The sequence below is a fragment of the Struthio camelus genome, chromosome 6 (assembly GCF_040807025.1).
Source record: "Struthio camelus isolate bStrCam1 chromosome 6, bStrCam1.hap1, whole genome shotgun sequence".
Classification (NCBI taxonomy): Eukaryota; Metazoa; Chordata; class Aves; order Struthioniformes; family Struthionidae; genus Struthio; species Struthio camelus.
This window is the reverse complement of record NC_090947.1, coordinates 41,962,144-41,989,643: the sequence shown is the minus strand read 5'-3', so window position 1 is coordinate 41,989,643 and position 27,500 is coordinate 41,962,144. Positions and strand designations below refer to the sequence as shown.

General features: G+C 40.0%; 1 protein-coding gene across 4 annotated transcripts in view; it reads left to right on the top strand.

Annotated features, from left to right (window-relative positions):
• The window catches only part of ZEB2 (zinc finger E-box binding homeobox 2), a 111,885-nt gene that overhangs the window by 82,546 nt on the left and 1,839 nt on the right, over positions 1–27,500 (top strand). For 3 of the 4 annotated variants that reach the window (XM_068949321.1, XM_068949323.1, XM_068949324.1), the window contains 7 exons: positions 2,548–2,619; positions 8,996–9,184; positions 9,861–10,075; positions 12,572–12,680; positions 13,814–15,786; positions 17,873–18,053; positions 27,326–27,500. The exon at positions 27,326–27,500 is cut by the window's right edge and continues 1,839 nt beyond it. In XM_068949321.1, the coding sequence (XP_068805422.1) occupies positions 2,548–2,619; positions 8,996–9,184; positions 9,861–10,075; positions 12,572–12,680; positions 13,814–15,786; positions 17,873–18,053; positions 27,326–27,500 (2,914 nt within the window). The remainder of the gene's footprint in view (positions 1–2,547; positions 2,620–8,995; positions 9,185–9,860; positions 10,076–12,571; positions 12,681–13,813; positions 15,787–17,872; positions 18,054–27,325) is intronic. The other variant, XM_068949322.1, reaches the window with a different exon arrangement.

Below are 27,500 nucleotides of genomic sequence, written 5' to 3'. Positions count from 1 at the left end.
TAGCAAAGCCCCCACTTAACGATCCATTCAAATTAAATAAATGCTAAGTGCATGTTTGTAGATTCTCTGCTGCCTCTGTACACACAGAGAACTGTCCTGTTTTTATTCACCTTGGTTTCACACTGTAGTTTTGCTCTCGATTTGCACTCTGCTGGATGAGATCAGAAGTAGGCCTACATATTTGTAGTTTATATTTTAGTAAATTAATGCTGAGTGAGAGAGGAAGAAAATGCTGCAAGTATTTTTAAAATATGGAGAGTGTAATGCAGGGTCACAGATTTTAGGAAGAGGGCAGGTTTAGGTAAAGAAAAGTCACGCTAACCGAGTTGCTCAATGCAAAAGGATAGATTGTGCAGCCGTCAGCTAAACGAGAATAAAAACGTACATGAAAAATTGCAGAATGTACTTCTGTGACCTGCACAAAGTGAGAAGCAGCACATCGCATTAGTGAGCATTTAATAATTTTTGGGAAGCAACTAGACACTGTAACTTCTCTTTACTACAGAAGAAAATGACAATGAGGAAGGAAGTGCAGCAGAAATCTTGAACATTACCACTATTATGCAAAAAAAAAAAAAAAAAATTGCTGTTAACTGCTTTCCCCTTGCTGACTGGGTAGATGTGCCCTCAGATGGAAAACTTCTGATACTTGTGACTCCTTACTACCAGAAATCACATGAGATGATCAAGGAAGAAAATCACAATTGCTATATTTATACCTAACACTGAACTTCTCAGAAATACTGTACCTTGATTAAGATTTCTGGTAGACTTCAATAAAAATATCAGATATAAGACAGGCACAGCAGATCAATTATCATAATGACAACATTTTATTAATACATATTGAACTCCTAAATGTTTTGGATGCAAGATAGCCCCGTGAAAATGATCCTTAGAGAGGCAGAAGGCCAGATCTGGGAAGAGAATCAAGGCTGGCTTGTCTGTTGTACAGTTTAAGCAAATATTTTTCATCTGGTCTGCATATTCTACGCTTTTGTACAAATTTAGCATCTGTTTGTACCTGCATATTTTAGCTTAAGAGCTTTCATTAATTTTTTTTTTAAAGCTTCAAAGCCATAAACATGTATATTTATACCACAGTATTGTACACTGGTTGTAAAGCTCTGAATTAAGTCATTCTGTGCTTTAGTTTTGATTAGAATGATACAATTAGAACCTGTTATTCTACCAACTAATTACTTGTAGAATGTGACATCTGAAGAATACTACAAGATTACAAATTTAGGAATGAACTGAGGATGTGTTCTGTTTATATTATTCCCCTATCTTCAGTCAAATCACTGTCATGGAAATGGATTAACACTGGGCCAGTTTCTGTCCTCATCAAAATCTTTATCACAAGAACGAGGAATAAGAATTTTAATGCTATGTGTATCAATAAGATTTTAATAGCATGCTTTGATCTTCATGCTAGTCTATCACTTGACTGGGTAACCGGCATCCATCTTCCTGAATCACCATCGACTTGTGTTTGTTTCTGGGAAATTCTATTTTAATTCGGTTGTTGTTGTACCATTTCTGGGTGCCTTTCCACATCTTATTTCTTACAAAGGAAGTTAAACAGAAGACTGAAGCAGGTTCTTCACTTAAATCTTAAATACTGAATTCTCTCACATTGGTAAAAAAGTCATTTGGAGGGTTAAATCTTAACCACATTGTACATGTGAATACCTGTTGCACACCAGCTAAAAAATTAGCAGTAAGAAACCAAGTTTGACAGGCACTCCTAGGCGGACTGAAACATCTATGAAAATAAGCCTTCTGTACAGTGATAAAGCTGCATCTAACTTCCTATAAAGGCTATTTTAACCTACTGTGAATCCCTCAGTTTCACAGAAAGTAAACTGATCCATGACAAATATACAGCAGATAATTCTACACATATCGTGCTCATTTGCATGTGAATTAACCCAATTTATGGTCATAAAGACGGACTTTGTCAGTGCACAGAGAGTGCACAGAAGACACAAACAAATTGTACAGGCAGAAAAGAACTGCCCACAGTTGAAAATTTGTTACATTTCTGCACCGCTTGATATTAACACATGCATCGCTTCAAATGAGGTTAAAATGACGATGGCAACTCAAGAGATCTATGAGATGATAGATAGAAATAGAGATATAAGAGCTTCTTATATCTTCCTTTTGTATTTGCTGTTTCTTCCAGGTATAGATCTTTTAGTGCCTGTTAACTGATTATTTTTTTAAATATGAAAAAAAAAATCCCTTTTTATCATGAAACTGCTTATGAGATTTGCTATAGGGAAAAGCCCTTCGTTTGTCCCAAACAAATAGTTCTGTTTTCCACCACTCGCTGTAATGTTTAAAGTAAATAAGTTCTTGTCCTTCTAGCACTACTGAATTCATTCAATTCCCAGAACAAAGCCATTGTACAGAGGCCTACAACAGGCCTTTTTTCTGTTTCCTTTATAAGAATCTTCCCTGTTACTGCAGTGTGCTCGCTAGTTTTGTAAGCAGTTCAATAATGTGCAAATGCTAAAAATGTGCATGCTTATTTCACAGAAGAAATGAAGGAAGATTATGACACTATGGGGCCTGAAGCCACAATTCAGACCACTGGAAACAATGGTACAGGTAAGGTTTTGGCTTATATGAACATCACTTTTGTTCTGTATCATTTAGAATTAGCTGTGCATGAAGAGAAGAAGTGACAGAACAATTTATTTCCTGTTTTCAGTTTAACAATTGGGAAATGTTTACATAATTCTCCTATTTTTAAATTTTTTGGCAATTTGATCGCGACAGTACAGTGGAAAATTCATTCAGTAAAAGTCTCTGCACCTCCCCCTGCCCCATGATGTTTCCGCCCCTAACTCATTTTAACGGTATCCTTGTAAGCTAATAGTTTTCAGCAGCATGAGGAGATGTTTTCCCAGCAAGGGTGAATATCCTATAGTTTAAAGTAGCTGGACCAAGATACAGTAGTCTTTTAATGAGAGAGACTGTACAAAGAGCTTGATAATGAGGATGGGGTGCACTCTTCTTGGCAACCCCAGATTCGCATGGTACACAGAGTAAGCTACTTCAGAGACTGAAAACATCTTTTCAGAAAGACACACATAAACCTCTTACATAGATACACAGACACACACACTTTAAATGCATATTTATGAGATTATTATGTTTCTAGCTAATCTTTTTTTTTTTTCCACTTTCCACATCTCTTTCTTTCCCCTCTTCTTAGAAATCAATACATTTTGTGGAACAAGAAAGGGGAGAGAGATATTTAGCAGGCATCATCTTGGTGCCATCTCTTTTTTTCTCCGGCTGAGAAAAAACAGCAAAAGGTTTCTGTTACTACTTTTTAATCCAAATGAATTCTGGGGTTTACCATCTTCTTTCCAAAGGCCATAAGGCCCTTTTCAATCCTGAGCACAGCTGAATTCCATACATTACACAATGTTTATTTTGCATTTTGTTTGAGTTATGATTTGAGATGTTGCAGATAGTCCTTATCTGCATGGTTGAAAGTAAATGGTTCTAGTGTAAGTACACTTCTATACATTCCATTATGATATTTAGTTCATAGGTAATAACCTCTAGAAATGTTACTGTAAAAGGTGATAACTAAGCATTGCAAGGATTTTATTACTCATACTTTCCTAATGTTGGTAACACCCACATAGAATCCCATATTAAATAACACAAGAAATTTACTTTCTAATTCTTGGGAGAGAAAATAATAGAAAAATAAAACCATGTCAGTGCTTTTTTCATGCATTAGATTTATTTATTATGCATGAAAGAAGAGTGGCATACAGTCACAGTTTATCGTTGCATATATACTTAATGATGTTGCTATACAGCACTGCATACATACGTATTTTAAAGGTTTTTTTTTTCTAACAGAGGTTAATAATGTGACAAATTGTATTTAGCACTTGGAGAAATAGGACTTTAAAAGATGTCTGATTCAGAAAAAAAGACTTGATGGTTATCTGAATTACCATTACCAGAGCCTTGAGGTCCCCTATCAGGCCGTGTGACTTCCTTTGCACATATTTTCCTTACCATAACAGGCCTTGACTCTCTCATGTTTGCAGTGTGGCCTGCTTGAGGATGAAAACTTTATGTCCCCTTAGCCCCTTGCTTCCACTATCTGATGGACCCTTCTACGGGTTCTCCTTTAGCCTCACGACATCAGTGCATACCAGTGCAGACCATCTCAGCAAGCCCGGCAGCCAGCCCTCTGAAACAAGCCATAGTATTTATCCACTCTGGGGGGTGGGATGGTCCTACTACTTCTGAAAATCAGTAGAAACTGCGCTTCTGGGGGAGAAGCTAAGGGTTCCCCTTACCTGACTTTATGAATTGGAAGCTCATGTTTCAAAGACGGTTCTAAAAGGTCTACATTTAATATATAAAAGTTACTCTGGGCATTATATCCACCAGAAGCAGACATTCCCCAAGGGTCCTATGCAAAAGTCACCACCTCCTCTTTACTCATAGCAAACAGCTATTTGCTCCAATGAGTGGCTTACTTAAATAACCATTAAGAGTTGTCCGATGCTCTGCTAGTGTTAATTCAAATCTTTAATCACTGAACTATTCAGAGCCATCTCTCGTAGTGGAGACTGATGTCTAGGTAGTTCGGGTAGAACATATTTCTACAGTGGATACAGTCTCCATAGTCTCTTAAGAGCCATGTCAGATTATTTAGTTATATTAAATCATCTGATAAACGAAATGTCTTTGCTAATCTCTTCACTGTGAGTGAAAGATGCCAGGTGACAGGAGCTGGAAAGTCCTTCGCACAGAGCCCAGTTACAGCAGAGTAAGCAACTGTGAAAAAATCCACCAGATCTGTTCAGGTCTGGCGGACCTGTTCGGATGCCTTGACAATTACTGGAGGAGAAGAGAGGCGAGGTCAGTGTCAGAGCTGTTTGAGTGCTTTCTGATTATTTTGGATTTTCAGAGAAGTTCGAAGTGTTCTCCTTCAGAGCCCCCTATTCCAACAAGGCTTTGGCCCTGTCTGCTGACTTAGTTCACCTTGGTGCCTTGCCTCAGTTCTTTCCTGCAGGTAGCCTTTAGTTCTCAGTGTGGTCAGAGCAGTGGTGGATATTTAATAAGAATACTTAACAAAATAGCCGAGGGGAGAGCAAGACTCAGCCCGGTGGGAGAAGGAGCAGATCAGCAACTCTGTCTTCAGCGAAGGCCGTGTTGCAGTGACCTTCTGGCATCAAGGAGGGCCATCTGGGGCTTTTTACAGGCTAAAGTGAGTACGTCTGGATGGGCCAGCAAGGTCTCTCTTGTTTAGAACAACTTGTTCCCCTTTACTGACTCCTCAGCGTGGTATCTCAACAACCTGGGATGTGCTCTGAAGTGGAGAATACAATTTCAAACTCAGGTCATTCACATACAACTCACCACAAAATTGTTGTGGGTGCACACAACAATCGTGGTGTATTTTTAGTATTAAATCCATCACAGCATGTCGTTAGCAGAGAAAGAAAACTAAAAGAGAAGTCCCTGTTATTAAATTAGAAATTCTGCTATTGTCAGAGTGGCCACTTCCTAGTGGTACTTAAAAAAAAAAAAAAATTTCTTGTTATCCATACATTAATCAGCCACATTTTTAATTATAAAGCCACGGAGGCTTTACAGAGAAAAAGCAAAAGTGACCATTAGAGTGAAAATTATAGTTCAGTCTTTAGTCGTGCTAAATTAATTTGTAAATATTTCTGGGGATCTCTGAAATGATTACCTGGCAAAATGATGTTTTGCAGAAACTGTTTTTAACAGATGAACAGATAAATTCCTATGGTTTATTTTATTTTACCTGGTCCTGTTATTGCAACGGAGATATTTGCAGAAAGGGGATTAACAAATTCCCTGCAAACAAACAAACAAACTTCCCTGGTTTAGATTGCTAACATCTGACAAGCTTGGAATAGGGATTTCTTAATATAATTTAAAGAAGGGGAAAAAAAAAAACCTTCAGGGGAGAGGAAAACAGAAGTAAAACTTGGCAGGTTCGAAGGATAGGCCGTTTTCAGACTGTAATCTGTGTGTACCAATGGGGGCCTCTCACTTCCTGGCTAATGAAGGCTGTGGTTTTATTAGCTTTGTTTGCGATTAAAGGCAGCTATCACCATCTCGCAGTGAGAGTTCCCACACAACATACATGGTCTCCCAAGCTCCTTGAACCTCTCTCTCACGTTATCTTTAAAAGGTCCCAAATACCTCCGAAGATAGTTTCCCTTCGTGCGTTTCATTTTTACGTGGCATGACCGCGTCAGCCTTTGGGGCTGAAAATATTCCTACTCTCCAGGCTCCAGCAATTAATTAAAGAAAGACTTGCTTGGTGAGGTCACCTGCTGCAGATCTCGCTGAGGTGCTTGGCTCCTCGAAGGGAACGCGCACGTGTGTGCGGCGTCAGGCCGCAAGGAAGGACTCCGGGAACAGGACTTTAGGGCAACAAATGCGGGGGAAGCAGGCCTTTCCCCCAGAAATCCAGTGAGAAAGCTAACGATTATCAGATGAGCCTTTTTAGCAACGTTGGGTGCGCTTCCAGAGATGAGTTTTCAGTAATATCGCTGGTGAGACGCCGGATACACACGGTCACCTTTTGCTAGTTACGTTAATCTGTAACGCTACAGCACCGGGTTGTGCTGTTTCACTCAAGGATCTGACAGCTTCCCCGCTAAATCCCCTTGTTTTTAGGGGTTTATAATGTAGACATAAACATTTGCTTTAGCTCCTGGCTCACACGCAGAGACACAGAAGTGAAATAATCTACAGACTTCAGACCCCCACGGCCAGCACAGCCCTTTGCAGCTCCTGGGCAGGCTGCCGGGCGTGAAGGACCTCGCTGGGGCCCTCGTTTGGGACGGGAGCTCCTCATATTAACTCAGTCCTCGCTTGGTGGCTTGTCACAGCGCACTTGGATTTCCCATCCGATAAATTCAGGTGCAAGCTCCGAAAGTGATCCGGGCTCCTGGAGAGCGAGGCCTTGCTCGGGGGCGCGTGGAAAGCAGGGAGAAAAAACTGTAAGATCTAGGCGCAGTGAGAGACTAAAAAGTGGGGGTTCTGATTTAAAACGTAACGTCTCAGCTTTGTCCTGAGAAAACAAGGTCAAAAAATATCGTGCACAGACAGGCCTGTGCGTAGGGTGACTCAGGCAGCCGCCATTTTGTTGTGCTTCTCTCACAGCGACAAAATGGCGGTAAGGCACCCGGGCCCCCTGACCGTGCGCCCCTCACCGGGAGTCGCTTAGGGTGGCGGGGGGAAGGTGAGGTATTATTTCTCATGCTGATAACAAATGATAACACGAGCTACTGAAAGGCCAAGGAAGGAAAAATATTTTGGTTTACTGATTCCCTGCAAAACCGCTGCAACAGGGATAGAAGTTTCCGTCTAGCAGCGGGGGTCTCATGAGCCGTGCCATTTGGTCGCTGTCACTGAAATACGGTTGGACGTTTGAGAAGCCGCTCTGTTTTGCACGAGAAATAGGGCATCTTTGTCTCAGGCGGAGGATTTGATTTTATCAGCTAAAGGGATGAGGTTTGCGTAGCTGAATATCTACTTTTATCGATGACAGCCAGATCAGCCCTTCAGATCAGGCCCTCTCAGACTTCCAGTGCCACCGCCGGAGACCACACCTCATCCTGATCGCAAACTTCACCTTTCCTTTCTGTAGGAAATGGAGGCAAAGCTTTTACCCAGTTCCAAGCACCAAGGAACTGGTTATTCTCTCATTTCCAGTGGTTAGAAACTGGTGAAATCCGGTCGGGCCTGATCTTCTTTCCTATTGCCATAACCCCTTTGATCTCCCTGAAGTTACTCCATGTTGCTCCCTGGTGTAAGTGAGAGCAGAATCACACCATTTAATATTTTACTTTTACACGAACTGTAGAATAGTTTATAGCTTTGCCTTATTTTCTTATTTCACCTAAGGAGAAATACATTAAAAATGTAATCGATCATAAGCCATTCTTTTCATTTATGGCCTGTTAAAAACAAGTAGCTTAAATTTCCTGCCACCAACTGTATCTTCCAAGTCTACTTTAAAAAAAAAAATCAGAGAAAGAAAATGATCTATTCCTTTATTTTCTAATATAGTTGTATTAATATTTGTCTATAGTGTCCCAGACTTTTAAAGATCTTTCCTGTATGCAGTGTTCCTACATGGAGGAGAAAAGCATATTTTTAGTAACAGGATGTTTTGTGGTTGGGAATATATTATGTTTCATGGACATTGCATGGACAATAAAAAATTAGCTTTACATTTAAGGAAAAGGAGGAAAACCTTCGTACAGACTGTAAAAGTGGTTTTAGGCTCTCTATCCGAGTTATGGTCTAAAACATGTGGTTCTATTTGTAAAAATCCACGAAGCAAGACATTTTTTGAAACAATCTACTTTCTCATTGTAAATTACCCGTAGATTAATTTCCCAGGGAGAAAAAAATAGAAGGAAGATATTATGAATTTTAACAAGCACTATTTTGTTCTGGAACCACCACAGAAGAACAGGAGACAGGACATCTTTCAGAGGTGGTTGTATTCTTAATGCTTGCAAATACTGTCTGTGCGGTGGTAAATACCTCACAGGCAAACATACTCAGGTGTGTAGGGTTTGGGGGCAGCTGAGCGCAGTCCTGTAAGTGTGCTAAGCGTACAGACTGCTATGTCCATCCTGAAAGCCACCGGCTCCCTGAGGAGCTCCCTGGAGGCTCACCTGCATTACAAAGCCCTCATGAACCCCTGCTGCCCCATCAAGTCCATATCCTTGTTAATTTAACTGCCAGCCTTACTTCCATCCCAGTCAGCGGAAAGCCTGCTTTAATTGTATTAAGAGCTGGAGTAAGACTGATGAGAGCAAGGATCTAACTGCAGACTTGTAGCTCCAGGACGAATGTCGGCTCTTCTCGCAAGCAGCGACGTTAGCTGACCCGAGCTCTCGGGGAGGATGCACTCAAAACCCCTTCTTTTCCCCTTCTCTCATTTTAGTTAAGAATGCAAATTGCACGTCGGACTTTGAGGAATATTTTGCCAAAAGGAAACTGGAGGAAGGAGATGGGCATGCAGTCAGCATAGCAGAGTACCTACAGCGCAGTGACACAGCCATTATTTACCCAGAAGCCCCTGAGGAACTGTCTCGCCTTGGCACTCCAGAGGCCAATGGGCAAGAAGAAAATGGTGAGGCTGTAATTCATTTTTAGCCAGTATCCTGACCTCTTGCAGCTGTTGCAATTATAAATGCACTACATGCCTGGGTGTTTACCTTAAAAATTGAAGAACAGCTGCAGCGGCATGGAATTTCATGAGCAAAGATTGGGACTGTAATTTTAGTGTATTGTGATTTTTAGTCAGCAAATTCGTATTATTTCGCAGATGAACTAAAGAGCTTAATTTAAAGCTTACTTTAAATGAGAGAAATGCTGCCACTATAGTTCTAAGTTTTGGAAGTATTGAGTTTTAATGCCAAAAATATAGGCTTGCTGGCCCATCACTCTCTGATTCCTTGATAAATAATTGAAAAAGTGTCCATAAGAATGATTTGGTCAATGGCGTAAGTAATACAATGAGCTAAAGCTGGAATGCAAGTCATTGAGAAAAGTATTTCTTAGTTCTGGAGCTGCTGAAGTCCTGCGAAGGAGCAAGGTCTGTAATTAATTTCCTAGTGCAGTATGAAACACTTCGCACAAGTCTGCATTGGGTGTGTACGGGGACTGGGTGCGTTCTGCGGCCGGTTCGAAGCGCGCGGCAGATTGCAGCGATTCCTGTCATACCATCCCGGGCAAGAAGCCCATTAGCTGCCATTGATTTCCTGACCTTTTGGCCTGCCTCTCTCTCCCCCGTCTCGGGGCTGCAGACCTGCCACCTGGAACTCCAGATGCCTTCGCCCAACTGCTGACCTGCCCCTACTGCGACCGGGGCTACAAGCGCCTGACATCCCTCAAGGAGCACATCAAGTACCGCCACGAGAAGAATGAGGAGAACTTCTCGTGCCCCCTCTGTAGCTACACGTTTGCCTACCGCACCCAGCTCGAGCGGCATATGGTGACACACAAGCCAGGGACAGATCAGGTGGGGGGCTGGTTTTAAGTGATTTCTTTCTATAATAACCCCTTAGAGAAACGATATTGCTTTGATTGGCAATCATTATTAATTTTTCATGGCATTTTGAAGATGCAGATCTTTTAATGGTAATAGCTTTAATTGAGGTCTAAATGATTTTTTGATGGTCTCTTCTAATATGATTTAATAGTCTTATGTTCACGATCGAATGAGTGTGTTAATTTCTAATTTAGAAATTTTATTTGCACTTTAACTTGACTTTAGTTTCGTTTTTATGTTCCTCAAAAAGTGAATGAAACTGTAGCATTTTAATTATACATTATTAAACATCTCAGCAATTTTAATTCCATTTTTCACCTAGTTTTGCTTTGCAGTTTTGTGCATAGGATCTCAAAGACATACTAAAAGACCTACTAATATTTTTTCATTACTTTTTGAATAACCTTTTCAATCACATAAAATTATGCATGTTTGGTATAATCGTTTGTTAAATATAATTACACTTTTTCACAATAACTCTTACTGCAGTACATATAGGCAATCGTGTGTGATTATATCACTAACATAGGCGTGCGTTACAATTGCGGCATCCCTATAATTTTTGTAGCCCGGCAGCATATATGTAATGAATCAAAGCAATTTTTCCTTGATGTGATGCATGTAATATGGTATCACTGTTGCATTTAAGGAGATGCTGTGTATCTCAAACAGGTGACTGAGCTTTCTTAATTCTCATAAACCAAATTGTCAAAAGAGCTGTATCACAAAACTCTTTACGTACTATCACAAAAACTATTTCTGCCCTCGCTAGAGAATTACTTCTGAAATCCAGTGTTATGGAGGGTTGTAATGGAAACTCAAATGGCGTGTTTAAAACTTAAATAAACAGATATGTGCATTGTATCAAATTATAAAGGCTTTATGCCATATTTATTTTTCTTAAATAACTGAAAATCATGATCAGCTGTATTTCTCTTGGTAGGGTTTTTCTCAGCATAAGGTACATTCAGTTAGGCAAACACACATTTCCTAATCACGCGATTTTGCAATTAGCATTTTTAAGAGAACTGTATCTTTTCCTTGATCTTAAATCAATATAAATGATTCTGGAGCACTTTCTCATATTCTTTCCTTCTCAGGCTTTTCTGGTAGACAAACACATTTCCACATGTGTATTATTTTAACCTGATCCACGCTAAGGTCTTTTTTTTTTTCTCTCTCTCCCCCCCCCCCCCCCTTTTGCTCTGTATCATTAAAAACACCGGGGAAAACCTCCCGATATTTACCCAACATAACCGCCTGAAATTCCACATGCGAGAGCGCGCTCGTGTTGGCGCATTATGAATGGTAGCTTTGGTGTTGAAAAGTCCCCTCATTTGCTCGTGGCATTTACAATTAGTAAATTAAAATGATTGTATCATATTAACAGTGGCACAACTAAAGTTTATAGTAGTCCTCGGAGGGCGATGGGGGGAGACAAAACAGCTGTTGCTGTTTGTTTATGCAACTCAGCAACATATGAGCGCGGGTCCCTCAATGGCGCTCGGCGGGCCGGGCTCTGCTTGATCTTTGAAGGTTGCTGCTGTTTGAACAGCCCTCCCTGTGTCCCGTGCAACGCCATCTGTCTCGCCAGGAATGTGGGAAGACTCAGCACACCCTCGCAGTTGTCATACCGGCTCTGCGCTGCCTTTTTGTGTGCAGCCGGCTTTTGTGTTGGGGCTGCCCGAAACACGCTGACCTCCTACCTTGAGCATCTAGGATGGCTGTATTATGATGATGATCATGATGATGATGATGATTTTTTTTTTCTTCCCCCTCCCCTCCGATTCACAGTCACAGGGCTTTTCTTACTTGTTCAAAAAGGTCAGCTGTGTTTGATTATCTCTTTATGCTGCTTTTAACTTGTCCTTTCAGGCAACTTTCCTCTGGTTTTGCCCCTATTGCTTAGAACAGCACTGGGGGAAAACACGGTAAGAAAGATAACTGAAATCTTTCCTGCTGGTCTGATTTAAAAAAAAAAAAAATCAGCAGCCACTCATGCCGAAGATGTAGTCTCTTTTGCCTGATAATAAATTAAGTCTGATATGAAATGCTGCTAACGACAGTGTTTCCGTATTTTCTACTTACACAGTAAAACAGAATTTTTAAGCAAGTAGAGTTCCACATGTTCAGAATCTGCTGGGAATATTAAGGACCACAAATCTTCTTATAAAATAGTTTCTCTCATCGTAACATACCTTAAAGCAACACATTTCTGATGAGAGACTTAGGAAATAATTCTAAGGTAAATATCGAATGCCTATGTGAATGTACTTTCGCATTTGTTTCGGTTTACTGCCAACATTTTGATTTTTATTGCAACACTGATGAGACAAATAAATGTACACGCAGACCTTTTGGTCTGCTTGATAAATTCAGAGCCACATTAATTTGTTTTTGTTTTTAAGCTAGAAATTCTTGGTTTCTCTTGCATAAAATTCATTTGGGTATCTTTTTTTCTCCCAGCACCAAATGCTGACCCAAGGAGCGGGCAATCGCAAGTTCAAATGCACTGAGTGTGGCAAGGCCTTCAAATATAAACACCATCTGAAGGAACACCTGCGAATTCACAGTGGTGAGTAGCGGAGGTGCTGGTGTTCTCATTTGCATTTTGTTTAATTAGCTGAGTTTTAAGGACTGCTTAAAATTTACACACTTCTGCTTCTAGCTTCTTGGAGCTACTAAGGTATTTCATAAATGATATCTGAGTCATCCTCATTTATCATCCTGTTAATACCATGGTCTGGCTGTAAGATTTTGAAATAGCAAAGCTTCTTACAAGTACTACAGGTTGTCTGTGAGGCAATTTTTGCTCGGAACCATTCACTCATTTTTGTTCAGTCAGATCCTGAAGAGTCCATTATATTTTTCAGAACAAAAAGTCCCCATAAATGAAACACAGCTCATATTCTCAGATAACAAGTAAGTGAAAAATGTCTTATATTGAATGAATGGTGCAGTTTTGTTCTGCTGCTTGAAGCAACAGATCCGTAACAGCAAACCTTGTTTGCACAAATCTCCCCCTGTGCAAACATGATTATAATAGCAGGACTCAGTTTCCCATACCATGCTTATTTTCAATATACCTCAATTCCTTTTTGGAAAAAAAAAATCAAATTTGGCTGGTCTGGATTTGACCTGACTGTTTTAGCCATAGGGTACTCACCTGTGACAGCATAGTCAGTTTGAAGCCAGTCTCACACCTTAACACTCTACTGCCAGGCTGCAGACGGTGGGTCCAGCTCACCTCAGGACTACTGACATGAAGACATGTGGTCTGTCTGGCAATAGTCATTGTTAAAAACTCTTCTTTTACTTTCCCAGGTGCCAACAGTAACAGAATCACTGAAACTTGTGGCATTCATTTTTAAATCTGTAAAGCTGTAAATAATCATAGTCTCTCCTTTATTAACATGCTTAATGACATTAATAGAGCTTTAACAGTTACCCAGACACCTAAGGATTGTTTTACTGGCACACTCACTGATGGAGCTAGTAGATGGGATTTCTCCCACTTGACCCAGAGCTCAGGCTTAGCTGTAGAAAGAGGAGGATAATGCAGTGGTGATATGTAGCCGTATTCACAGAATTGATACTTTCTTCACTATTAATCAGAGGATTCACAGATAATCAGTCTGGTAACCAAATGCAATCACTTGCATCATAGCAACAATGATAATTAATATTTGGTTTTAATTATCATTTTAGGTGAAAAACCATATGAGTGTCCAAACTGCAAGAAACGTTTCTCCCATTCTGGCTCCTACAGTTCGCACATCAGCAGCAAGAAGTGTATTGGTTTAATCTCTGTAAATGGCAGAATGAGAAACAATATCAAGACGGGTTCTTCTCCTAATTCTGTATCTTCCTCTCCTACTAATTCAGCCATTACACAGCTGAGAAACAAGCTGGAGAATGGCAAACCACTTAGTATGTCTGAACAAACAGGCTTACTGAAAATTAAAACAGAACCACTAGATTTCAATGAATATAAGGTTCTTATGGCCTCACATGGGTTTAGTGCAACTAGTCCTTTTATGAATGGTGGACTTGGAGCAACCAGCCCCTTAGGAGTTCACACTTCTGCTCAAAGTCCAATGCAGCACTTAGGTGTAGGGATGGAAGCACCACTACTTGGTTTTCCTGCAGTAGGCAGTAATTTAAGTGAGGTGCAGAAGGTCCTACAGATTGTGGACAACACGGTTTCCAGGCAGAAAATGGACTGCAAGGCTGAAGAGATCTCCAAGTTGAAGGTTTATCATATGAAGGATTCATGCTCTCAAGCAGAGGAACAAGGAGTTACCTCCCCCAATATTCCCCCCGTGGGTCTTCCAGTAGTAAGTCATAATGGTGCCACTAAAAGTATTATTGACTATACATTAGAGAAAGTCAATGAAGCCAAAGCTTGCCTCCAGAGCTTAACCACAGACTCAAGGAGGCAGCTCAATAACATTAAGAAAGAGAAGCTGCGAACCCTAATAGACCTGGTAACTGAAGATAAGATGATAGAGAACCACAATGTATCAACTCCATTTTCATGCCAGTTCTGTAAAGAAAGCTTTCCTGGTCCCATTCCGTTGCATCAGCATGAGCGTTACCTGTGTAAGATGAACGAAGAAATCAAGGCAGTCCTTCAGCCTCACGAGAACATGGTTCCCAACAAACCTGGAGTGTTTGTTGATAAGCAAACCCTCTTGCTGTCATCAGTACTTTCTGAGAAAGGAATGACTAGCCCCATCAACCCATACAAGGACCACATGTCTGTACTTAAAGCATATTATGCTATGAATATGGAACCCAACTCCGATGAACTACTGAAAATTTCCATTGCTGTTGGCCTTCCTCAGGAATTTGTGAAGGAATGGTTTGAACAAAGAAAAGTCTACCAGTATTCAAGTTCCAGGTCACCATCACTGGAAAGGACCAGTGCCAAGGTGGCGCTGGCTGCCACCAACAACACTCCCACTAAAGACTCTTTGTCAGCCAGATCTCCAATAAAGCCTGTGGACTCTATAACTTCACCATCTATAGCTGAACTCCATAACAGTGTTACTAATTGTGATACTCCTCTCAGGCTAACAAAACCTCCTCATTTTACCAATATTAAACCAGTTGATAAATTGGACCACTCTAGGAGCAATACTCCTTCTCCTTTAAATCTTTCTTCCACATCTTCTAAAAACTCCCATAGTAGTTCTTACACTCCAAACAGTTTCTCTTCTGAGGAGCTTCAGGCTGAGCCTTTGGACTTGTCTTTACCAAAACAAATGAAGGAACCCAAAAGTATTATAGCCACAAAGAACAAAACAAAATCTAATAGTGTAAATTTAGAACACAACAGTGTTTCTTCATCATCTGAAAACTCAGATGAGCCACTGAACTTGACTTTTATCAAGAAAGAGTTTTCTAATTCAAATAATCTGGATAAAAGCACTAACCCAGTATTTGGTATGAACCCATTTAGTGCCAAACCTTTATACACAACACTTCCTCCACAAAGCGCATTTCCCCCAGCCACTTTTATGCCACCAGTCCAGACCAGTATTCCTGGGCTGCGACCATACCCAGGACTAGATCAGATGAGCTTCCTACCACATATGGCCTATACTTACCCAACTGGAGCAGCTACTTTTGCTGATATGCAGCAAAGGAGAAAGTACCAGCGGAAACAAGGATTTCAGGTAAATTGTTATTGCAACCAATGTGTTTTGAAAAGCTAGCATTTAGTATATTGTGATGTGTCCTCTTACAGGAAAAAAAAAGTTATATTAAACATTTTGACAGAGTTAGCAGAGTTTATTTCAGTCTGAACTTGCAAAAATGTAGTAAAGTAGGAAAACAAATTGAAATTAGCTTAGGAGTACTTTTACTCAGATTCAGAAGCAGTATCAATACCTTTGAGCAAACATAATGCTTATGGTTTTATTCTGTTAAAAGGTGAGTTGTTCTTTATTAGAACTGTATCTGAATATTAATGTCCTTGAGAATCTCATCCTGCAGAAAAAAAATGAAAACTTTAGAGGGAAACAGTTCTCTGCAGGGTTCCCCTCGTGGTGAGCATAGCTACATTTCACCCCTGAGGAAGAAGGAACTGGGGGAAAACTCTTGGGACGCAGCCACGCATTTAGGTGAAAAGCCATAGCCCTTTAAGCAGGGGCCTCATAACAGTTCTAGCCCTTTAAAGGTCCTCAGAGCTTCATTCTCCATAGTTTTGGGAACTCCGCTCGCCCACCGCTCGCAGGAAAGACTTTGTCTCTTCTCAGGAGTTTCCGAGGGCCTGAGAAGCATTGATGCATTGCTTCACGTTAGCCCATCCTTCAGCCTATCTACTGCTGGTCTCAAACTGCCAGTCCTTCGATCCCTGCCAGTTGTCTGGAAAAGCTGCTAATAAACCCAGACATTAAAAGAAATCATTTGGAGAGGTAGCAGCTAGGGCCCTTAATTACACACAAAGTCTTTCTATGGGCACATAATCTGGGTCAACACCTCTTCTTGCCTAGGTACAACTAATCCCAGAGTCAATCTGTAAGCAGTAAAGGATTTCACCACTGACATGCCTATAGCAAAGAGGTGGTCTAGAGAAGTCCCATACTCTTATAGCTTTCTGCTGGGTGTATTCAGATATAACATACAGAGTTTAGTTAAAAGAGGTTAACTGATTATAGATTAATAATTTTTCTTACATTTGTGCATGTTCCCCTATGTCCTATTACAGTCTATTGGTAATTTTAGTGACGACTAAATGTTTTATAGTTTCAAATGTGAAAATCAGGTATGGTTTACGTTACAGGCTGTAATCCCTCTTTGCACAATAGCAGCATAAATAGCGCTGCACCTCCATAACAGCTGTTCCACTATTCCAATTTACAGTACATCTGCCCTCTTTGTAAATGTATTTAAGCCTATTTAATCTTCTCTAATATTAATTAGTGCAAACCTAGTCTAAGAAAACCGAACTGTGTGATAGCAAATGGAAATGTATGTTATCATGCAAGTTTGCACTCTCTTTGGATCAAGACAAAATAAATATCAAGAAATTTAATAATTTACTGATCCACATTCATTATTGCTTAATGCTGAAGGCTGTTTTAACATAGATAGAACATTGATAAAAAGTGTTATTAATATTCCCTATTTCAAATTACAAAATTAAATATAAAAATATAGCTTGAGGCCTTTAGTCGGGAGACATACATTTAAATGGATTGCATAATAATAACATTTGTACCTAAATATAAAATTCAATTAAAACCTTTCTACAGATACAGAATATATCCAAGTTTGAGTGTTTTGAAAGGAATGAGCTCTTAGCTGTTGCTTACACGTATTGCTTTAAAATATTACAGTACCTGTTATGATCCATGAAGAGGGTCTCCCCTTTGCATATTCTGTTTCTCAAAAATATTTAGGATCTATATGATATATGCTCTCTGTTTATGTAGATCAGTATTATTACAGAGTGTTCAGAGAGAAAAAGTTTTTTAAGCTGGTTAAAGACCGAGGAGGACAAGGCTCCTTATCAGTTCCACAGTTCCCATCAGCTGTAGTTATTATTGCCACAATTAGGCTCCCAAGCTAAAAGAGAGCGTTCATAGGCATAAGCAGTATGTGTAACAATTATGATTTTATCTGGCGGAGAGCCACGGTTGATATTGTTTTGACTTTTACTAAATAGTTCCCTCCAAAAAAGCCGGGGCGGGGTGTGGGGGGGAGTCAGAGGCTGCAGGAGGCACAGTGTTTTATGTGCACGGTGTGGTTACCTCACAGGGAGAATTGCTTGATGGCACACCAGACTACATGTCAGGCCTCGATGACATGACAGACTCTGACTCCTGTCTGTCCCGAAAGAAGATCAAGAAGACAGAAAGTGGCATGTATGCGTGTGACTTATGTGACAAGACATTCCAGAAAAGCAGTTCCCTTCTGCGACACAAATATGAGCACACAGGTATGAATGCCTCATACATGGAGTTAAGGGTTTCATTGCATGCTATGTTTCACAATATTTAATGAGTATACACATGTATGACATAGAATTTGGCATATGCTGAGACTTTTGACAGGGAAGAAATAATGTGTTTTGCTTAGCTCAGTTCAACTTTTTTCTTATTTTTCTTTTTTTTTTCAGTAGGGGACTGTTGTATTATTTATTCCTGTATTGATGTCTTTTTTGGCTCACATAAAGTAAAAAAAAGCCTTCACAAGCTTTGAGGTGAATCTTGCCAGGTACTGAGTGATCTCATCTCATACTAAATGCAGTGGGGGTCATGGCATTCAGCATCTTGCAGGATGAGTCCTTATGCTAACACGTTTCAAAAAAGGCAGGCACTAATACTGCGTTCATTTACCAAGAAGTAAAACTTGGTCAACACAAAGTCTGGCATGGGAGGGAAGAGTGACAGTGTATTTCTTGTTTCTTAGACACTATCTGACCCTGCACCATTTAATCCGATAGAAAAACTTCCCCTGACGTTAGCAGTGTAAGAACTCGCTCTCTCTGAGCTATCTGAAAGTAAACAGATCACAGAGGTGGCGCTCTCAGTGATTTTGCATGCCAACAGTAGAGGCAGGTTGCCTTTTGCTTTTCCGTTTTTCCATTAATGCTCAGGGAAGTTTTTCTTCTTTCCCAGGTAGGAACGGATTTGGTGTAGTTAAAAAAGCTTGCCATAGCTTACCACAGATTCTCAGTTTAAAATAAATTTGAGGTTGAGAAAGACCCACCATGCCACCTATGCTGGCCCTGACTCTCCCTGCAGACAGTGTTCCCTTCCCTGCAGGCAGCCAGGAGAGCAGTGAGCCTGGAGGTGGAAAGCTCACCAAAGGAGATACATTGGCTGCATGTGGTTCAGTTAGGGGAAAACAAGACCGGAGCTCCCCAAATAATAGAGATATCAAGTTAGACAAAGGGAATGTGAATTATCATGTGCATTACCATGCAGCAGGACATAAACCAAGCTCCAACTTCCTAGAGTTAGAAAAAACTTACTCAGGAGGAAACTTTCCTTAACTTTGAAAGCTGAGTCCCACTTCAGGAAATGAAGCAAGTCACATCATTCTTCAGTCTCACCATGTGATGGTAAAAAACTTATACCTCTCTATTAATACGTCTTCCAGGCTGCACATGACCATTTGGCATTTCACATATGAAAAATTTACAATTCAGAGGTGGACTGTGTCTTTAAAATATTCCCCACTTTGTTATTTTTCCTTCTTATACTTTTCTTCCAAATGTTAAAGCTAATCCGACACAGGAGAATAAAAAAGGAAGTTAAAATACACTTGGGATTAGGAAAGAAAATTAAAAGCAACATTTTGGACTAGATCAGCTAGTTCATTGGTGGAATGTGCTTCCCACTACATTATTCAGATCAAATTGTTTATTCAGCAGAAGAAGCTTTGAAGGCTTTACGTCCCTGCACCTTTCCTCTCCTGAATGATTTTATTACAGCCATCTGCAAACATTATGGTTTACTACACTACTACCGTAAAGCTCTTATGTTAGAACTGGCCTTCATATATATCGGGATCTGGACATATGGTTGAATCCCATAAAGTTGGTAGTCCATAAGGTCGACAGACATATGGTTGAAAGGCTGAAAATTTGACAAGCTGAAATGTGTGCAATCACCTTGATTTGCAAAATAAACTGCATTTGTAACAGCAAAAATATGTTCTGGTCTTTAAGTAGAACAGGAACCTACTGCCTGGAAAAATATCGCACAGCTCTGACGTATTAACTTTTCTCTTTCTTCTTTACTTTGTCCCTTTTGTCTTTTCAATTGCATGTCTGTCACTTTTATGGGATTCAGCCTTATGATCCAGAACACATATATGGTGTCATATTTAGTACAATAGAACTGCAGTACATCATGAAGCTCTAGTGGCATTTAGAGACAGGAAGGATGGTCTTGTGGCAAAAACACAGACGCTGAAGTTAAGAGACCTGTGTTCTTTTCTGCCTTGCCACAGACTTCCTCTGTGAGTCTGAGCAAATTGCTTAATCTTTCTCTCACCTTCCCCTATCTTTGAAGCAAGGGGGAATGATACAAGCCTACCTCTCTGGGGTGTTGTAAATCTTAATTCATGCACACTGAAATCCTCAGGTGGACCTTGCTGTATAAAGTGTGAAATATTATTAAGAATGCATTTGCTTTTATGGAACCTCCACACATCACGTTGTTGATAGAGGTGTGTGGGTGCTCTGAAGACTTGGTTTGGCTAGCCTTGCTAGCTCAATCTCTGCCTTTGGGAGGCAGACTGTATTAGGACTTTTGCTAATGATGTAGCATGAATCTTAAGTGAAGTTCAAATTAATGTGATAGTTTTGGAAAAAAACTTGTAATTGCATTAATAATATATATGCAAAATTGCAGCCTGTGCTCAATGCAAGGAACTGAATTGAAAGTAGCATTATCTTCTGGATGTAGGGTCACTATTAGAGCAGGCCCAAATTTTCAAAGAACACTTTTGAAACTTAAAAAGTCAAAAAACTTTGTTATTAAGTATGATCCTGTTTTCTGACCAGCTGATCATTATCCATTGTTACTCCGTAAAAAACTTATTTTAGGAGGAACTGGAACACTTGCTGTCTGTCCTGGAGAAAAATGAAATAGTGGTTGCTGTCTTTATACTCATGTCATTTTTCCTATGTTAAAAATATCTTTTCTTCTGAACTTTGGCCAATCAGTTAGATTTTTCTTTGTCACCACTTTTTGTGGTCCACATACATAGCTGCAACCAATGCTAGAAGAGTCAGATAGAGAAGGCCACATACTTGCTTTGCAGTTCCTAAAGACTGACCCACAAAAAGTCTTTGGAGCAAAAATAAGCTTGGAATAGGAATTATATATAAAATAAATAAATAATAAAAATAAACTTGAATAGGGACGTTGCAGGTACTGTGGCGGAGCTGAGCTTCCCTGCCAGGGCAAGAAGAGGAGTGGGATTTGGCCTGCGTTCTCTGTCAGGCCATTAACTTTTGATAGGAGCATGTGGCTGCAGATCGAAGACCTCTCTATGATCACCTCTATACGCTGTGCCTGCTACAGCCTGAGCACAGTGGAAAATTCAGCTCACGTTCTACAGTCTAGAATTTTTAACTTATGCAGTACTAGCAGTACTCTGCTCTAGCTTCTATAGCTTCTAACTTCATGTGGAGAAGGCAAACATACTGTATTACTGCAATGAGTGAATTGTATTGGTTCTGTGCTTGATTTGTAATTTGGTGTAGAGTCCAGTAGCTGCTGCAGGACTGATTTCTGCCAACTTCATCTCAGGATGTCGTTTAATTTTAAAGGAGTTATGTGTCCAGTTTAGAGTTTGAGCTTCATAAGATTCTATGTATATAAATCAGATAATGCAGTATTGTAATTAGAGTTTAGAGCATGCTAGGTAGTGTAGGAAATCAGCGCTCAAATTATTTTCCTGCGGAGACTTATGTACCTACCCTGGCTTTGGTCACAAGGTGAAATTAGCTGGGCAGATATTGCTTCATTTTTATTTATGTCTGGTCTCAGATTTCTACAAACTACTTTGCACAGGGTTCAAGACACTTTCATTACTAAAAATGGAAGAGGATGATTGTCTTTATGGCAAAGCATTGCTGCCATTTGGTAATCAAAACATGTTTTCATTGCAGATGAGCAGGGAAAGCCGTAGTGGGCAAATTAGCAAGAGAGCCAGCAGAATGGAGCACCTAGAAATAGAGAGTCCCGAGTGCTGGGTCGTCAGTGCCATGAATGCTTTGCCGGGCTGATTCAGGAGTAAGGTGAAGGTTAGCGTCTGCTGCACCCCAGCAAATGCTTTATCACAGATTCATGAGGAAACTTGCAGTGTGCCTGCTCTACAACAAAACCTGGAAACACTTTTTTAGAATCCTACCTAGAAATTTTGGATCCTTTCATTGTTGTTCTATATTACATCACATTCTATTTTATTACTTGTGTGGGCTGTTGAGGGCCTCATAGCTGTACTAGTGCTTTCATCCTTTCCTTTTCCACTGTATATTTTATTAAGACCGCTTTTTTATTTTTGTAGCTTTCATGCTGATGCAAGCACTGGTTTTATTTCCAGATTGATTCTGTAAACTAAATATTGTTCTTGAGCCGGGTAGCAAATCAGCTCTCTCTGGCTAGTATTTTGAATTCCCAGCTCAGGAGTTTTCTTTATTTAGAGCTTGATTCATAAAAAATTTACATGCTATTTAAAGATTTTTTTTTTCTTGCTTTACTCTGATACAAGTTTAGAATTCCCCATTTTACACTCAAATAAAGAAAAAGGGATATATTCTGCACTTGTGAAATTTGTTCTGGAGACAAGGTCTTCTATTCAAAACAGAACAGGTGCAGCTTGAGCAATTATATATAAATTGCATTTATCTTGCACCTTTGACCGCTTCGCTGTGCTCTGGCCACTAATCCATCTCCACTGGGACAACATCTAACATCTAAGCCCCCAAGCAGCTTCAAAGAACCGCCTTTAAAAAATAAAAACAAACTGTCACAAATATGTTTCCTTCTTTCTTCCGAAGAGTGGGATTTTTCTTTAGCCCCCTCCTACAAAAAAAAGGCCTACTTGCCTCTGGCAAAGGATGGGTGATATTTAGTCTGGGGCCAGTGACAGCTTATGGTCTGATGTCTTATGACTTGTAGGGCTGGATATACAAGTTTTATACCACCGAAAATGAGAAATGTATAGTTTTTTTCAGTCAAACATTTTTGGACCAAGAAGATTGAGAGATATGTGCTTTTAGAGATTTTTTTTTAACCAAAGTGCAATCTTAGAGACTTTGAAAACAGATTAGTTATAATTTCTGCTCTGTAAAGTGAGCACCAGTCCCTGTGGGAGCCTCTTTCTGCAGATAGTGGAATACAAAGAAGTCCAAATATTTCCTTTAAATGTTTGATAGCGATTTGTCGTCTAGTTTCACTGTAAAATATGACATATACATCAGGCATCCACCTGACAACACACAGTGGTACAAACGGTTCATGAGCACTCATTCGAGTTGCCTTACATAACTCGCTACTAGCATCATTGGCCGTGACCAACATGGTGAAGTCATCTCAGATGAGACTGGGTAAAACCTTTAGGGTGGGATTTCTAAAACTGCTGCTTCTTGATCCACCGCTACTCCACTGATGTTATGACACTGGATAACAACACTCTTATACATAATATTGTGTGTTATCTAAATAGTTGACAGACAAAGAACCAGAGACTACAGTTGTAGAGCTCTGCCCATCCCTAGTGTAAAATACCTTATTTCAGGTTTATTTTTTGGCCTACTAATGAATTGTAGGGATTATAGGGATTATGCACTTCTTTTAAATGGATGAAATACTGAGTTTTGCACATAGGAAAAAAATTCTTCTACAAATGTTAGGAAACCTGATACATTTAAAAACATATTTCAATTACTGTTGAACCAGCTGCATGCTATGCACTGCTAAGGTATGTTGTGTAGTGTCTGAACAAAGAATTTTGTTCAAGCTGTCATGTTCATTCAGATCAGAAATGCACGTTTAGGAAGTCCTTAATATGGATGTAAGTGATAAACTAAATCAGTTTAATATAGTCTTTTTAGTAATACAATAAATTAATATGAAAATATTAATACTATTTATAAAATATGATGCTTCGCTGCAAGACTACCTGTTTACTGGCTGGAGTGAGAACCCACGTAGCAGGAGCAGGAGATACGGTGTTTAAGGCACTTCACATGTAAAGGAAGAGGAAAGTAGGTAAAGACTGAGGGACTGGCATGTCACCTAGTCCTTGGGAAGGGTGAATGGAGGCAAGGGGCTGGATAAAAAGCAGTCAAAGAGAAGCAGTCAAGATAAATGACTTCTGTTTGAGGAAAGTGAAAGCACTGGGCAACTAGATGAACCACAACTTGAAGAAGAGTGAAATTGGGATGAGAAAGCAGGGTGTAGTATACATGAAAAGAATTAGGAAATCTGAAGCAAAGGAGAAGGAATAGCACTGTGGAGAAGTGGAACAAGGCAAGGTTTGAGCTACTAGATTATAGGGAAAAGTAAGTCAGAGGGAGGAACTGAGACAGCGTAGGTGGAAGTTCAGTGAGGAGAAGGACATAAAAAAAAGGTGCAGAGGAAAAGCAGAAGGTCTATGAGGAACAAAAGAGGAACAAAATTAGTAACTATTGAGATAGTTGCAGCACTAGCAAAAGGCCTGTAACATGTTGATCTGAGTGGGCTCAAGATGACAGTTGAGAAGAGGTAGGAATGCAAACAGGCATATTTAGTACATGCAGCTGGGCTACTGGTAGCATTGAGAAAGTTCCCACCTCGCCTGCGAGGGCTTTTCTTCTGTCAGGGTTGAAGTAGCCATCTACATCATAATATACAAGTTAAATTTCCTTCATGTGTCTCACTGAGGAAAGGCTGCCTATGTCAAAACTACTTTGAGATTTTTGAGCTAATCTGAATAACTCACTTGATTGTGCTAAAATCTCTTGGGCTAAAATTGTGAGATTGTCACCATCACGACAAGGTTGTGTTCAGAATCAGAAGACAGCCTGCTCCTGGCTTTGGATCCAATGCAAACATGAGTCAAAGCTGGAGATTCAAAGCCAATATACCTGCACAGCTCAAACGGTTTGAGTCCAGCACTTTTTTCTATCTTGACTTTCAACCAACAGGTAGAATTTGCAGAAACATGTATTTAGGAAACAGATCATAAAAGCAAAACTGCAATAATTCAATATGTTGAGCTTGAATTTTAAACTTTACTGTAAAGGGGGGGGGGGAAGGAAAAAGGAATCAGTATGTGTGCAAACTTAGGAAACTTTCATACAAAGAAATGTAGTTTTAAGTTTGAATTTGTAGGCATCCACTAATTTCCTTGTCACTTAGGTTATTTTATCTGTGGTTTCTTCTGTATTTTCCTTTCTGCCAGATCTCCCCTTCATTTCATAACATACAATTTTTGGCTTCCTTGAGCATTTGTTAATCACACCTTATTAAATGTGTACTTTCACAGTGAAACTCAGGGGTAGCTGTGACTAGATTGGGCAAAAAATTAGCATATTCCCTGGTATCCATTCTTAGCAACTTTGTTGCAGAAGTGAACTTTTTTTATGCTTGACTTTCTCTGCTCCTGTGTACTGGCAGTGACTGCAAAAGAAAAGAAAGCAGATCAGATTCATAAAGGAACAGCTTGAGTTTTCCTGGAAGTTGAGATCTTTCAGTGTTCTTAAAACATTTTGCCGCTTCCTGCTGGATTTCGATCCGCGGTGGTGCTGCCAGTGATGGGAGCCCGCCTGCCTGGCCTCTTAGCTCTCTGTTGGCATTTTCTTGCCTACTGTCCGTTACACTTCACTGATCACCCCTCCGTGTACGTGGTTTAAAACACGTTCTCATGGCCAAGCTTCTAGTCATTATTCTTGTCTTTGGGACTCTTTCTCTCCCAGTGCTTGCGTCTTTAAGAATTAACGAAATGCCACACTTTTACAACTAACAGGATGGGAGGGCTCTTGTGTGAAGTTTATTCCTGTTCTGGTCACATGCGACATTAGCTCAGTATGGGAAGTACTACCAGGGAATCAGTCCATTTCGCTGATAGCTTTCTAATGATCTCTTCTAACAATAAAACATGCAAAGCAGGGCTCTGTGTTTCCGGCATTGAATAACAACATTTTAAGACATGTAAAAATAGTATAAAACATAAAATAATGACTAACTGGCATTGTATTTGCTTGCATAGTTGCACAACTGGAGTATTCAGCTGAATGACACTAAGCTTAATTTGACATTTCAAAAATAAAAATCTGGCTGAACATACTAATGTTTGATTTTATTTTTGCCTTCTGAAATCTAAGTTTGTTTGGTGACTGGTCTTCACTAATTCCAATCTTTGCACCATATGTTATGTCTGGATATCTCACGGTTGCATCATGCTTTGCTGAGTTTTGTCGTGTGGCATCATGCTGACAAGTATTTTTTGTCAGCTCTATTTTGGAATTAAGCTTTCAGTATGGCAGTTCTGGAAGGTGTTGAAGGCATTCCTGTGCTATTTGTGGCCTGGGATCAACCAGATGTGTTTAGGCTTGGCACTGGTTTTGAGTTTCAAACATTGGTTAGAAACTGCCTGAAATGCCAAAGGAAATACTGTTTTCTGCAGCTTAACACTACTTCAGCACTCAGCGAGTGGCTGACAACATTTTATTTAGAAACCCTTATGCTTCTGTGGCAGATGTATATATTTGTATTTGCTCACATGAGGAAAAAAATCTTGCAGTCCTTGAGGTGAGTGGAAGGGGGCATTTTCCCCTGCGTGAGGGTTTGGGACTGGGCTTAAATTTGTCACAGTTGGCTGCTGTGGGCCTAAACACTGTCAAATTTCTTACTGGCTCAAAGAGCACCAAACTCTCTGCCTTATTGTCACTACAAATATTTGCAAGAGCTAGTATGTATTGAGCCCCTGTTTTGGTGCTATACGAACAGACAGGAAGACAGGATCCTCAAGGAGCAAGCAGAGCAAGGGAAATGCTGACTACTCATTTCAAGCGCTCAGTGTACTCATGTTAGAAGGCAAAATACAATGTCAAAGCTGCCCTGATGTGTTCATATTGTTTTGTTGAAGGTGGGGAAGCAGAAGTAGTAAGTGGTTTGTTTCTCAGTGCTTGTTATCTCTTGCTCCATATTCAATTCCTCCAGTCGCAGTGCTGTGTTTGTGACAGAAATGATCGATTCCGTAGCACCAATTCCAAAGTCACAAAGATAGGATGTTGACTTCCTGCTATTCATAGGCAACGTACACAAATAAAACATTAAGAAACAAAGGTCTTCTCTACATGCTAATCTCTTTAGCAAGGGGGAAAGAAATACAGCATATATATGATACTGTCAGCAGAATTATTTATAAATAGGGATATTTTTCAAACATTTTCATGGGTGTCAGCTGCTCTCTAAAGCTGCCAGTTTTCCACTGATGTTCTATGAGTCATTTTCTTTATTATGCTTAGCTGCTTGAGTAAAATTACTACAATCAAAAGCATCCAAAGTCTTAAGTTATAATATAAATTTTTTTTTTTTGTTTCTGCAACTGCACTTTCTTTAAAAAGAAGGCAGTGTCAAACCGCTGAATGTGGCGGTTCAGGTATTGTATTTCTTGAGTACTTTAAAAAAAAGAGAGCGGATGAGAGGCTGAGAAACGATTCCTGCTGCTATAATCAGTGTGTCCTCTTGTGTTTTCTCCCAGGAAAAAGACCACATCAGTGTCAGATTTGCAAGAAAGCATTTAAACACAAGCATCACCTGATCGAGCACTCGCGCCTGCACTCCGGGGAAAAGCCCTACCAGTGTGACAAATGTGGCAAACGCTTCTCGCACTCCGGGTCTTACTCGCAACACATGAATCACAGGTATTCCTACTG